We start from the raw sequence: 15,621 nt of genomic DNA, 5'->3' as shown, positions 1-15,621 counted from the left end.
TCGACACCAATCTTGAGTTCAAGCTGGGAAGCAAAGGAGAATTTTTTCCTTTGCAGAGACAGCTTGAACTCAAGGCGGTTGCAAAGGAAGAAGGGAGAAAATTGGGAATGCACTTGGAGCCTGCTCCCAATTCTTTCCTTTGAAGTTGGGTCATCTGACATCATGGTAAAGTCAGATGACTGACCTGTCCAAGTGGCCTGCAAGGGATGGGAGTTAGAGTCTCCAGCCCTTCAAAATCATTTAAGCCTGGTAGAGTCCTTCCTATAGCGTACAGTCCTGCAACTCTGTTACCATAGCTAAAAATAATCACAGGCATCAAGATCCAAGTATCACACAACTTCCATCCAAGCAACCATCATTAGAGCTAGCACCACTCCCTGCAAAGTGCTTTAGGAGGATCAATCCTGATTGACACTGGTTGTGTCATGGCAAGCAGGTTTGGTGGCATACAGAATTAAGGTATTATCTTACTATGTATTTATTTATTTATTAAACGTATACCCCATCCTTCCTCCCAGAAGAAGCCCAGGGTAGCAAACAGGCAACAAAACACTAAAAACATGTATGAATCATCTTTAAAACATCTTTTAAAAAATCTTTAAACACATCTTTAAAAACAATTCCAACACAGATGCAGACTTGGATAACGTCTCTACTTAAAGGGATTGTTGAAAGAGTATTGCTGACCTAAAACACAAGTGCCTTGTGAAGACTGAGAGAACTACAACATGCAGTAAAAAACTTAAAACTTTCCATTGAATAAGAATGATTGTCTGAAGTTTGTTTTGAAATCCTCTGCACATACTAATCAGAAAGGAATGGACTGAGGGCAGTTGCATTTATGGACAATTCTGCATTTGTATCCACCCATATTAGGGACAGATTCCTACAAAGATACAAGCTGGGCTAAAGCAGCAGAGCTAACATAATAGTTTAATGAGAGATAGGAGAGTGGTAGTTAAGTATAGTTCAAATATTTATAAGCCACATACACATGCACATAACATACAATCTTTTCCTGAGGAATGGCTGGTTTTGCAGCAAAAATTAGTCTTGCAGAACCCTAAAGGCCAACAAATTTATTATGGCATAAGCCAGTGGTTCCCAAACTGTTTTCTCCATGGACCACTTGAAAACTGCGAAGAGTTTTGGTGGACCAATTAATTGTTTTTCTGCCTGTTGTAGCAATTAGAATGTGATGTGCTAGCAGCTGTATTTTTTTTAATTGTATTTTTATTGCTTCTTTTATTTATCATGTTTTATTTTATTGTATTAGAATCTGAATCCCATATAATACAGTATAAATAAAATAATATTCTGAATGTGTTCTGGGCATTATTACACCTCATCATGACTTTGTTTGGTCTGGATACCATTTCCTATGCCCTCATTGACCCAGGTAAGCATTCATAGAATCATAGAATAGTAGATGTTTTCCTGTCTTGGCAAGTAGGAAAACCCAGATTTCAGTTTGCCCAAGTTTCCCCAGCTTCTTTAACCTAAGGATGAAATAAGTGTCCATTATGCCAAGCCCTGGGCCAATAGTTTGTGGGTGGTCCGTAGCAGAGGAGCTTGGCTTACCTTAACCATCATGTACAACCCTTGACGGTGATCTAAATCTAAACACACAGCCTATTACTGTTCTTGGAGAGGGGGGGAAAGGAGGCAATAGAAATATATCTCCTCATCCTGAGGATTTCTAAACAGCACTTATATTTCTCTGAAACGGAACCGATGAGCATCAGGAATTTGCCTGTACGTTTCCGCACATATTTCAAACGTTTGCCTTTTCTCATTCCACATATGATGCTCAGGTTAAATTATAAAATATACATTCATCAACACTTCACCTCTCCCACTGCCTCCCGTCTCCTATTCATTTCATTTAATGTCAGAAATTCTGCTTGAGCCTGGGTGGAAATCCCAAATTTCTTTGGTGATGTCTGGTGACGATGGTGGTTTTTAGGATTGGGGGGGGGAGCTGTAGCCAGCCAGGAAAGCGATGATGAACCTACCGTTTTTAAAGATCCAATACTTGCCACCCACCACCCAACCCTTTTCCTCTGCAAACGTCCAGAAGCTCCCATGCTAAACCTCGCAGGGCAATTGCCTCGGGAAGGGCAGCACGGCGGCGGGGACGGGGGGATGCGAGTGGAAAAATCAGCCCAATCAGGGGTTGCGACTGCTGGGGGAGATCCCCGAGGCAGAGAGGCAACAGGAGGAGGACACCGGGGCGGGGAGGGAGACGGGCAGCGACGCTTTGCCCGTGCACGGACCCAGGCACCGCTGGGAGGCGCGGGCTCCAGCACAGGCCGTAACCGGAGGATGCGCAGTCCGAGTCATAGGGGGCCGTTCCCCGCCCGCGCACTTCAAGCGGGGAGGGGGCTGCACAGAGACCAACCTGTCAGCAGGAGGGTGGTGAGGGCGGCTCCGCTACGCCTGCTCTGGGACCGCGACCCCGCTCCATGGCGCTCCATGGCTCCCTACTACTGCTGCTGCTACCGCTGCCGCTGCCGCTGCATTTCCCGCCCGACAAAACCATCCCAACCACCAGCATCCCTCCCTCCTTCCATAGAGATAGTCTCTATGGCAGCATGGGGGCGTGGCTTAGGACCGGCTCGCGGCCGGCCTGGTTGGCCTCGGCTGTTCGCGGCTGGTCGAGGTTGTTCTTTCCTCCCAAGGGTGCGTCGGGTGTTGGTTCTTTCCCCCCCTTCTATTTCTGCAAATGGGCGGAGCCGGCGGCTGGACCCCTTGCTCTAAACATACCTATTGTGTGGATGTGCGTGGGTTGGTCTATTTGTTCCCGCCTCTCTTTTTAAAGAAGATAGCCTTCTAAGTATCCGTTCATCTAGCTCAGTATTCTCTACACTGGCTGGCAGCGGTTCTCCAGGGTTAGAGGCCACCGGCGAGCGTTTCCCGGCCCTACCCTGGAGATGCCAGGACTAGAGACCACCTCCTGCAAGCAAAGTGGCTGCTTCGCCACTGAGCTAGGCGGTCATTTGGCCTGTGCAGTTCTCATTCACCTATCCTTTCCCGTGGTGAGCTCCCTGGTCGCAAGCTTACAAACAAAGCGTGGAAGGGAGAGATGGGCAAAGGACCAGGCGAGGGCATGGTAGCATTGCTGTTGCTGCTTACTGAATTATCTGTGCAGTTCTAAAAACGGCTGAAGTGTATGTGATATCTGTGTATGAGGGGATGATCGGAATGGGCAAGTGGGAATGTTTACAGACACAACACACACACACATAACAGAAAATAAGGTGGCAATAATTAGAACTTCATCTTCCAAATACATATATGCACTCTCTCTCACACACACACACACATAAGAGAGCCAGTGTGGTGTAGTGGTTAAGGTGTTGGACTACGACCTGGAAGAGCAGGGTTCATATCCCCACAAAGCCATGAAGCTCACTGGGTGACCTTGGGCCAGTCACTGCCTCTCAGTCTCAGAGGAAGGCAATGGTAAACCCCCTCTGAATACCACTTACCATGAAAAGGGTCACCATAAGTCAGAATTGACTTGAAGGCAGTCCACACACACAAACATTTACTATGCACACAAACATATTAATGTTTTAACATGGTGTTTACTGCTTTCAGGGCTTTGGGGCTGAAAAATGATATGTGAATAAATTGACCTAATAATAGGTAGTGTCATTTAGTCTGTGTCCTCCTGGAAGGGTTACCCCTTATTTGGTTTGGGAAGAGTAACCAAAATGTTAAAAGTAAGAACCCTTTCACCAGCCTTTGTCAACTGGTGCCCTCCAGCTGTTTTGAACTACAACTCCCATCAGCCCCAGCCAGCAATTGCGTTGTAGTTCAAACCAGCTGGAGGACACCAGGTTGGCAAAGGCTGCTTTACTGTCATATTTATATAGGACATCAAGAAAATAGGCTCAGTAATTGTGAGGATAAGGTAGGTAACAATGTGAAAAATAAGAACTCTTGCTGTACAAGCAGCATCGGAACATAAGGAGCTGTCTTAGATTGAGTCACACCTTTGGTCCATCTTGTTCGCTTACGGACTACACTGATTGCCAGTGGCTCTCCAGAGTTTTAGTCTTTACCAGCCCTAGCTGGAGATGTCAGGAATTGAAGTAAGAGATCTTCTGCCTGCAAAGCGGATGCTGTACCACTAGGCTAAGGTCTCTATTAGCATAAATTGCCAACCTGTGTGTGGCAAGTTGTGTGGATGTTCTCACACAGTCAATGGCATGTGTGCAAACCGGCTCATGATGGGGGGAAATAAATTATTTGTGGGAGGGAGACAGAGATGCGGTATCTGAAAGCAGGTGATTTAAAATTTGTATAACACATTAACATACTAACATATTGTGGAATAAGATGACTTAGAGATCAATTAACTGATTAAAGACAAGGAAACAGATAAGACTTAGTGCTTGCATTACAGGAGGGCACAGAGAGATATTAGGACAACCCCTTTACTGTCTTTTTTGAAGGACTGGAGTAAATCATTTGGCTAAAATGGGGTGGGAGTTGGGTGGGCTTGTGGATTTCATTTAGGGTCCCTTTTACCCCCATAATTCAAACCCTGGTAAGAGTAAACAGACTATTCTCACAACAGAGAGAAGTATTAGGACTTGCACTATTAAATTTATTCATGAATTATCTAGAGTCAGGGATAAGCAGTGAGGGAGCTGTAAGTTTGCAGATAACAGCAAATTAAAAACCCAAGCCGACTGCAAAACACCCCAAAGGACTTCTCTAAACTGGGTAAATAGAAAATAAAATGACAAAAGACAACTAGGGAAGGATGTGATAAAGATTTATAAAACTGTGTATGGTGTGTAAATAATGGATGGAGAATTTTTTGCCTCTCTTACAACACTAGAACTTGTGATCACCTCTTGATCACATGAAGTTATAGAAAAGACCACATGAAGTTACGGAATTCACTGCTACAAGATCTGGTGGCTAGTAGCCTCAATGGCATGAAATTGGGATTAGACAAATTCATGTAGGATGGGTCTATCAATGCCTATTGATCACGATGGAACCTCCAGATTCAGAGGCAGTATGTGTTAAATTTTGGTTGCATAGAATCATAGACTTGGAAGGGGCCTTGTAGGCCATCGAGTCCAACCCCCTGCTCACAGCAGGAAATCCACAGCTAGAGCATCTCCCGCAGATAGCTGTCCAGCCTCTGCTTGAAGACATCTTGCTGTTGCTTAAGGAGTGATGTATGAAGTTGGAAATTTAAAAAGTCCTGTTTTTCATCATGGCTGTGTAAAAAATAGGTCTGTATACAAATTTGTTTGTATAGTAAGTTCATTTTTCCCTTTTTTGTTATCTTACTATCATATGTTTGGAATGTATTGTTAATAATTATGATGGTGATAATAATTTTATCAGTTGCTGGAGGGCAACAACAGGGCAGGACAATTGCATGCACACCCTATTTGTGGGCCACTATGGGAAATAAGATGCTAAACTTGATGGACCCTTAGTCAAAACTTTCCAGAAGAAAAATGTGTGACTTGGCCTATGAACCAGAAAGGATATGGTATGCTCCCTTACATACTGCAACCTCAGTTTGTACTATGTAAAAAATGAGACATGTCTTTGAGAGTTAATGAATATATGCATTCCTGCCTGAAAAAAAGTTATGTGCAAATCAAAAGCTTGCTACCTTCACGTACCCTGCTACTAAAAAAAAAGTTCATAGGAATAATTTAATGCTGTGTGTCTTTGGGAACTGTAAATGGAATTACATTCCAGAAGACAAAAGTAGCAGTGTCTTAATAAAAACGTAATCACTTGCATATTATAAAACCTGCACTATGCTTATATAATACAATGTTTCTAAGTCTGTTTGTTCCACAAAAACAGTGGCATCTGTATGTGGTAATGTATATGGAGGGGTGAATGTAGAGACAACCATTAACCAACTTATCATGGTAATTCAGTTTCTTGCCAGGCAGTGAGAATAACTTTTACTCTACTTCTGCAACTGATCAGATGCCTAGGGAAGCAGAGGGGTGGGGGTGGAACTACATTTTTCTCTCTGTCTTGATTTGGCAAGAGGGTACAGATGATCAGCTCTTCAATCACTTGGTCAATGATTGCTGAGTATCAGGGTTATATGTGGGAAACCCCATGCCCAAATCCCTTACCTGTGCAGTTCATTAGGTGGCCTTGTAATTTCAGCAAATACCAGAGAACAACCACCACTATCCTCTTATCCACTGTTCTGAATAAACAAGCCATGCACACAATATAGCTTTCATAACATTCTTAAGACTTCTTTTGTGCTGCCCAGTGCCAACTGCTGACCTTTAAAACCTGCCAGCAGATTGAAATAATGAATCCTAAAGGCAGGTCTTTTAACACTATTTGTGGGTAGTGTTCCACAAGAAACATGTGGTGGTGTTTAATTTGTGCAGTTTTAGATTAGCCCATGTGAAATGAAATTAGGTGTTCTGTAGAAATTGCTTTTGTTGGCTTATTATTGCTCTTTTACTAGAGAAGTGTAACAAAAGGGGAAGTGTAAGTGTTTGCCTGACAGATTGATCACACTGAACGGAATGGATAGGTTAACATCCGCCAAAGTTTGGTTTTAGCTACAACAAGAAATTACTTGGTTTAGCTGTGCTTTGCTTTTCTGTAACTCTTGCTTTTGCACAGTGCAAAGATCTGAATTATGGGGAAAAGCATTATTAGCCCAGGCTTGGCATCAATCTTGGAAAATGAATCACATATTTGGAGAGTATAGTACATATCCAAAAATGGAAGCAAAGAAAAACTCTTTTAGACGTTCTTGAAAAAACAACTTCACAGGCAAGTTGAAATCGCTGAACCAGCATTTATTTTTTTATTTTTGCTAGCCAAACCACCTACCATACATCTTTGTGACATGGGCAACATTACAATGGGCATAGCTGGAGCTTGCTCAAATATTTATGTTCTGTAGTGTTTCATGAACAAACGTTTGGCACAGATTGCACTGACAGTTGACAGAGAATCTTGGTAAAAGTATAAGATAGGGATGGAGAACCTTTTTCAGCCTGAGGGCCATGTTCCCTTCTGGGCAACCTTCCAAGGGCCACCTGCCAGTGGTGGGTGAGGCCAGAGACAAAAGTAGCCAGAACAATGACTACGTTTTACCATTCTATGGAAGGCTAGTTACACACACTCATACACCCTCTTTATCCATCTAAACAAATGAGGTATCAAGAGTTCAAGGATATCTTCCAGCCAGAAAACCCTCAAGGTATCAAGCACAGCCAGTGCAGGGTGTGGCATGGAGAGAATTCCAAGGGCCAGATGAGACCCAAACAGCCACATTCAACCCCTGGGCCTGAAGTTCCCCTCAGGTATAGGATATTTGGAAAATGTATTCCTTCATGAAATACTGCAGCTCTTATTTATTATTAATAAAGGAAGTAAGAGGGGGTACAATTTCCATCAAATATGACCCTTTGTAATACATGTTTTTACAAATAAATCCAGTCAAATGGTCATATGAAGCCTAAAATAACTGCAGATGCCACATGATGCACACCTACAAGAAACCTTGAATAGCAGCAATACATGCTATTGCACTTTGTCCTGTGTGTTGATGAAGAATTCCCTGAAATCCTCATGAAACATGGACAAGATACTAACCACCTGGTGTAGCAAGGTCATAGTTAACTCAGCCGTCTGGTTGGGGTATACAGTTATCCTTCAAAGAATTGCTAAAGTCTGCCAACTTCTCTTATCTGTTGTGCTTAGATCTCCTGACTCCTAAGTTATTAACCAACTCTTAAAAGGGCAATAAGGTTGAAATTACACAGGTTTCCTGTAAATTTTCAAAGGCACAATGATATCTGCTGAAAGGGCACTATAGAGGGACAAGAACAATCTAATTTGGAGAACTGAGAAGTGCTCACACTTTAAAATGTACATGGAACTGTTCTTGTGAAGCCAGACCATGGCCTGGTTCAGATGTAGCAAACCACAATGCATAATTCTGGGCTTGTATTCTACCGCCACCATTACCATGAAACTTCCTGGGTAAAGGGAAGAGATTTTACGCTTCTGATCCTAGTCAGAAACAAATATATTGCAACTATTTATTTATTACATTTATCTCATCCTTCCTCCAAAGAACTCAAGAGTGGTGTACATGGTTCTTTCCCTTCTCCATTTCACAGCCCTGTGATATAGGTTAGGCTGAGAGATAGTAACTGGCGTAAGGTCACCCAGTGAGCATCATGGCTGAGTGAACTAGGCAAACTGTGGTTTGCGCAAAACATTCACAAGTCAGCATGTCAAACCAGGATCAGTTCTGAAGGTCTACAATTTCTCAAGACTGCTGTGGCAAGACATTGGATGGGGAAAGAGATCTCCATCCCTCCTGATTGCTGCTCCTGAAGTAGCAGCAGCAACCAAGTAAGGAGGTCAGAGGAGATTGGGCAGGAAAGGGAAGATTGTCAGTGAGGGAGGGGTAGAGATGGGAGAGAAATGTAATTCAGTTCTCATTTGAAGGCGAATTTATCAAATTCGCACTCTCCAAAACAAGAGAATCGAGACAGTCATCCTTTGAAATTCACACTTACGCAAATGTTGTATTCTCCAGTGAGTGTTTACAAAAATACATGTATCAGAGGAAAGTGTGCATAATAATGAAAATATTAGTGAAAATAACATACAAAAATGTTTATTAGGAGAAATTTGCATTAAAATGCTGAAAATTTTTCATGAGGATTTTTCTATTAAAAAAAATCACAAATTGCTAGAAAAATGTGGAGAACTACATTTAAGATTGGAAAAATGAGATACCGAGAGAACCAAAACTGGCCAAAACTTAGCTTTGTGGCTTCCAGGAAGTGAGGTGGATGGAGATAATGTACCTCATTACGACACCAGTTGGACTTACCCATCACCAATTTAACTGAAATAATCATATCTTTCAGTTAAACGAGATCTTGGCCTTCATATCTCTTCTTTCTCTGTTGTCTCTCTCATTTGTTTATTTGATATTCCACCCTTCTTCCCAGAAGGAACCCAGTGTAGCAAACAAAAACACCAAAAGCACTCTAAAACATCTTAAAAACAAAGGACTTTAAAACATATTAAAACAAACCATCCCAAAAACAACTTTAAAAAAACATATTTAAAAGCAGTTCCAACACAGATGCAAACTGGGATAAGGTCTCTACTGAAAAGGCTTGTTGAAAGAGGAAGGTCTTCAGTAGGTGCCAAAAAGATAACAGAGATGGCGCCTCTAATATTTAGGGGAAGGGAATTCCAAAGTGTCGGTGCCACTACACTAAAGGTCTGTTTACCATGTTGTGTGGAACAGACCTCCTGATAAGATGGTATCTGCAGGAGGCCCTCACCTGCAGAGCTCAGTGATGGACAGGGCATATAAGGGGTAAGATGATCTTTCAGGTATCCTGATCCCAAGCTGTATAGGGCTTTTTACACTAAACCAGAATCTTGAACTTAGTCCAGTAGCTAATGGGCAGCCAATGCAATTCTTTCAGCAGTGGGGTGACATGTTGGCAATACTCCGCCCCAGTGAGCAGTCTCACTACCACATTTTGCACCAGCTGCAGCTTCTGAACCAACCTCAAGGGCAGCCCCACATAAAGCTCATTACAGTAATCCAGTTTGGAGGTTACCAGTGCATGGACAACAGTGGTCAGGCTATCATGGTCCAGAAACGGCCGCAGCTATCTTACCAGCCAAAGCTGGTCAAAGGCAGTCCTAGCCATTGAGGTCACCTGGGCCTCTAGTGACAAGGATGGATCCAGGAGCACCCCCAGACTATGGACCTGCTCTTTCAGAGGGAGTACAACCCCATCCGAAGCAGGCAATTGACCAATTATCTGAATTCAGGAACTACCAACCCACAGCACCTCTTTCTTTCCAGGATTCAGGTCCAGTGTATTGGCCCTCATCCAGCTCACCACCAAATCCAGGCACTAGTCCAAGGCTTGCATGGTTTCTCCCCATTCAGATGTTACCGAGAAATAGAGCTAGGTATCATCAGAGTACTGCTGACACCTCATCCAAAATGTCCTGATGACTGCTCGCAATGGCTTCATATAGATGTTAACCAGCATGGGGGACAAGATGGTACCCTGCGGCACCCCACAGCACAACTGCAAGGGACTGAAAGACAATCACCCAATGCTATTATCTGAAAACGACCCTGGAAGAAGGATCAGACCACTGTAAAACAGTGCCTTTGGTATCGATCTCACCAAGTCAGCCCAGAAGATCAACAATTATATCAAAAGCCACTGAGAAATCAAGGAAGAATAACAGGGTTGTACTGTCTTTCTCTCCATAAAGGTAATCCATTCGGGCAACCAAGGCTGATTCAGTCCCATAACCAGCCTGATCATGGATTGGAATGCATCAAGATAATCTGTTTCATCCAAGAGTACTTGCAATTGCTGCACCACAACCCTCTCAATCACTTTCCCTAAAAGGGGGTATTTGCGTCTGGGAGGTAGTTGTCACAAACCAATGGGTCCAGGGTGGGCTTTTTCAGGAGTGGTTGGATCACTGCCTTTTTCAGGGAGGCTGGGACCACTCCATCCCACAACAACACGTTGACCACACCCTGGATCCACTCAGTCACACATCCCCCCCGGGAAGCTTTAATAAGCCAAGAAGGCCAAGGGTTGAGAAGACACATATCTGGCTATATTGCCACCAGCACTTTGTCCACGTCATCAGGCCACATCAACGGAAACTGACCTCAAGAAGTTGCAGCAGGGGTTGCACTGGGGACTACAGTGCATGTGGATGGGGCATCAAGATTGTTACGGAAGAGAGCAACTTTACCCTTGAAGTGTCTTGCAAACAATCCATGGTGAGCTTCTAAAGGGTCTAAAGCTCCATTTCCTGGAGTTCTTCTTCTGTCTGTTTTGAGATTATAAACCCTTTGGGGTACAGAAGCCTGTTCTCAGTATCATGTACATCAGGGGTGAGGAACATCAGGCCTGGGGACCAAATGAGACTCTCTAATCCTTTCTATCTCAGGAGTCCCTCCAGCCCATATCTTTGCAGAGGTCATATCCCTCATGCACTCTTCTCAAGCACTTTTGTCTGGCTGGAATGTATTCTTAAACTGCAATACAGTAGGGCCCTGCTAATACGGCGGGTTAGGGACCAGGCCCCGCGATAAAGCGGAAATTGCCATAAAGCGGAACCCATTGACTATAATGGGCCGCGTAGCGCGAAAATGACGCAAAAATGTTGCAAAACGCCGTAAAAGTGCAAAATCGGATTTAAAACGGGGAATTTCCCCGAATTGAAAGCCACCGCATGAGCGGAACGCCCCAAAATGGAACGCCAGTAAGCGGCGCCCTACTGTAATGTCTCTTGCTTGCCCAGATGGAGGATGAAGGTGTGTGTGTAGAGAATGATGAGTATTGGATGGCTGGAACATGACGTGTTGTTAAAAAGGTAAAGAGTCACATAGTTGCCCCACCCACTTTTTGCCTCTGCCTCAACCCAACCACTAGAAGGTTGCCCATGGGTGAATGTGGCCCTTGGGCTGAAAAATGTTCCCTACCATTGATGTATATACTATAGATTAGGGCGAGGAACCTCTGTCAGCCTGAGGGCTGCCTTCGCCCATGGGCAACCATCCATGGGCATGGTAAACAGGGCAAGAGGCAAAATGTAGGTGAGGCCAGAGGCAAACGTAGAAAGAACAACTGATGCGACTCTTTCCTTTGTACGATAGGCTACTATAGCCATGCAAAAGTCAGAGGTTTTGATGGGCACACCCCTCTCTCCATCCTCCATCCAGGCAAGCAAGAGGCATTGTCATCACCCTGTCTATTCCAACCAGGAAAATTCACTCAAGGAGGGTGTAGAGGAGGGCCGGTGAGGGACATTGCTTGGAAAGAGGGCATAGCCTGGGAGGGTTTCAAGTGCCAAATAGAGAGGCTCATAGAGCTGCATTTGGTTCCAGGGCCTGAGAATTCTCACCTCTGCTATTGATGGTGCTATATACATTATAGCACCTGTTCTAGGAGGGGTTGCACTCCTATTGACAGAACAGGTTCATAGTCTGGATTTCAACCTGTCACTGGAGTCTCAAGTGGCATCTGAGGCTAGGAGCGCTTATGCCCAGCTTCAGGTAGTTTGTCAGCCGTGGCCATTCCAGGACTGGGATAGCTTGACCTCAGTAGCCTATGCTCTATTGTCCTCCCAGCTGGACACTGCAATGCACTGCAGTGTAGACATTGGGCATCCCCTGAAGATGGACCAGAAGCTGCAGTTAGTTCAGTTGTTAGGTTGGAGAGTGGGCCAAACTAATGGGGCCATGCGTCACCTGTTCTGAAAGCACTGCACTGGCTGCCAATGAGCTACTGGGCCCAATTCAAAGTATCAATACTAGCAGTGGAGGCTGGTGACTCCAATGTCAGTGGGGCAGTGAATCCGCTCTGGGTTTTAGTCTGAACTTTCAATTCACTGTCCCACTGACATCAGAGCAACCAGCCTCCGCTTACTAGCATACAAAGCCCTAAATACCTAAAAGAGCACCTCCCCTAATATCAACAATCTTGGGCTCTATCATCAGAAGGGGAGGTATTGTGAGGGCTGCTGCTGCTGGCACTGATCCATGGTAGTTGGCACTGACCGATGACAGGACCTTTTTGGTAGCTGCGTCCTGTTTATGGAATACCCTTCCTGGTGAGATGTGTCTGTCTTGTGAGGTTAACATTCAGGAGGGATTTAAAAATATCCCTGTTCACCCAGGTATTTGCTAGCTCAAAGTTAGCCCCCAGCATCATTGAAATTATTAGCTGTGAGGATATGTGAATGTTTTGAAATGTTTTCAGATGCTTTATTTTGTTTTTTGGTTTATTGTTTTACCCTGGGCTCCTTTGGGAAGAAGGGGACAATAGACATCTACTAAAATATATATTTATGTAAGAGTGTTGTCACGGTGTAATTCGCATGGCTGCTGACAGCTGGTGCTAGCCCTGCAAAGTACAGGACTGGAGGAGGAGGAGAGGCTAAGGCTGAGGCAGAGGAGGAAGGGTGGGCAGTGGTGGCATGATGACAATTAGGATGAGGAGGTGGGACAGAGACTGAAGGAGGAGAGGAGGCTGAGGCACCCAAATCAAACTCACCCGATTCAATTGCATTCAGCTGAATGCAGTTAGAAGCCCCTTTCAGATCTTTACACTGAACATGTGGAGGTTGCAGGTAGGGATGGGTGAATCGGTTAATTTTGGTTTCTCTCAGTTTCTCATCTTTTTTCAGTCTTCAGTTCAATTCTCCATAATTCCACGTCAATTTACTATTTTATTTTAAAGGTGCTCAAGGAAATTCATTGGCGTTTTAGTGTAAATTTCTATTTATTTATTTATTTATTTAATTTATTGCACTTGTATACCGCCCCATAGCCGAAGCTCTCTAGGAGGTTTACAGCAATCAAAAACATTAAAACAAATAAACAATTTAAAATACATATTTTAAAAACAATTTACACATGTTTGTATTCAGTTTTGCCCCATGTAACAGTTTTTCCAAAGCAATTTCCACTAACACATAGGAACATGGGAAGCTGCCTAATACTGAGTCAGGCCATTGATCCATCTAGCTGAGCACTGTCTAGACTGACTGGCAAGGATTCTCCAGGGTTTCAGGCAGGAGTCTTTCCCAGCCCTGCCTGGAGATGCAGGGGATTGAACCTGGGGCCTTCTGCATGCAATACAGATGCTCTACCACTGCACTATGGTCCTTCCCCTAAATATAACACATTTTTGTATGCTGTTTTCACTAATATATGCATTTTATCCATATTTTACCGTAGTGTATGTATTTTCGTACACATTGCTTGGCTACAGAACTGCACGGCAAAATTCAGAGAAGTGCAAATTTCAGAGGATGGCTGTGTTTTGGTTCACATACTGTTTCAGAAAGTGCAAATTAGATAAATTTGCTTTTAAATGCAAACTAAATCAAATTTCTCCTCCATCCAGGGTTGTGGGGTATGTGTGTAGTCTGGCACACGTTGGCACAGTCTCCTACATATATGTAGCCCTCATGTGATCAGAGCGAATGCCTGAATAGCACTAGTGTAATAGCTCTGCCTCAGATGAAATGTTGGGACTCTCATGCCCCTGTCTCATGGCCATCATATTATTTATCATTATCTCTCACACAGAGAACGTAACTGATGATCACACAAGCTGTTTTCTCATCACCTTTACTTCTAGGCTTCTGCCTTCTCTGGTGGTATGCATTATGAATATCCTCTGTAACTGCTGCTCTGGAGCCCTCTGTAGGCCAACTGTATTAACTGACACATCAGTGCTGGTGTGCATCCTGGTATGAAAAGTCAGGTGTCAAGATACTGTACAGGACAAGTATATTTAAGACTTCTAGGGATCCATAAAATGGTGTGCACTTTAAAAGAGAACCTTCATTTAGAGGAGCTTGGATTTTAATTGAAAACAAGATGGATGGTAAATGTTGAAAAAAAGGTAAGGAGGGAGAGGAAAATATTAGCTTTATACTTCTACAATACAATAACAATAAAATGCTCTGCAGTAAATGCTGAGTACCACTCAGCTTCTGCTACAAACTTGCTACTGTGCCCTCCTCTTCTCTGTTTTGAAGAACACTGCATTCTACAGAAAAATTAGCAGGCTTGTAGTTACAACCTTTAGGGAATTAGAGGTCTAGCCACATTGTTTATGTAAAGTTGTGCTGATGACAGACTTGACAGTACTATCTTTTTTGTTTCACCAGCTTTGTTGGTGGTAAAGGAGCTATGAAATCGAAGTATTGGTGTGTATGTTATGGATGAAATAAACTAATTATTGTTGAAGTCTTATCTCTACTACGAAGCAATCCTATGTTCCTTGGGATGGCAGCTGTGAACCTCCCTCTCCATGAGTGGAGAGGGAGGTCCATAGGTTGAGACCACTCCTGTGCAGTGGTAAAAAGTTCCACTGTTATTGCTTTACCACTGGTGATGCTCCAATGGCAGTAGCTTCAGAAGAATGGCATCTCAGGTGCATGTCAAGGTAGATCGAGGAGGCTACAGATCCGATATAAAGCCCCTTTGTTCCCCTGACACACACATCCCATAAAGGGTGAAAAAGTACATCAGCCCAGGACATTTACTCTCTCCCATTAATGTCATCAGTGGAGGAAATTTTTAAAAGGCAGAACCAAGGAGGTCACAGAATATTGTCTACCCTCATCCTGGTCTTCTGCTCTGGCCAGCATCAGCTGGCTTAGGAAAGTGGCAGTGTCTCTCCCATGGAATCTCAGCCCCACCATCTTAAGAGTACTTTGCCAACAGCTTAAAGATCTGTGCCAGTGTTACTCTGAGATGTAGAAAGGGATACTAGAAATCAAAGTTATTGTACTTCTCACTTGATCACAGGAATTATCAAAGCATTATTATTATTATTATTATTATTATTATTATTATTATTATTATTATTATTATTATTATTATTAAATTTTATTTATACCCCACCTTTTGGCCAAAGGCCCTCAAGGTGGTTTACAAAGAAAAATAAACACAGGTATAAAAATACAATAAAAATACAATAAAAGCAAACCAATTTACAAAAATTAAATTAAATAACAAATAACATTATAAAAAAAATAAAATTAACA

The 15,621-nt window shown here is 43.3% G+C and overlaps 1 protein-coding gene across 2 annotated transcripts in view; it reads right to left on the bottom strand.

The window, feature by feature from the left end:
• The window catches only part of SGCE (sarcoglycan epsilon), a 76,796-nt gene extending 74,087 nt beyond the window's left edge, over positions 1-2,709 (bottom strand). Inside the window, exon 1 of one of the 2 annotated variants that reach the window (XM_061587081.1) lies at positions 2,402-2,709. In XM_061587081.1, coding sequence (XP_061443065.1) covers positions 2,402-2,477 — 76 coding nt within the window. In that variant the 5' untranslated portion in view covers positions 2,478-2,709. The remainder of the gene's footprint in view (positions 1-2,401) is intronic. The other variant, XM_061587080.1, reaches the window with a different exon arrangement.
• Positions 2,710-15,621: the final 12,912 nt, after the last annotated feature.

This window comes from Rhineura floridana, chromosome 10 (genome assembly GCF_030035675.1).
Source record: "Rhineura floridana isolate rRhiFlo1 chromosome 10, rRhiFlo1.hap2, whole genome shotgun sequence".
In the NCBI taxonomy this organism is placed as follows: Eukaryota; Metazoa; Chordata; class Lepidosauria; order Squamata; family Rhineuridae; genus Rhineura; species Rhineura floridana.
This window is presented reverse-complemented; position numbering and strand designations above follow the sequence as displayed.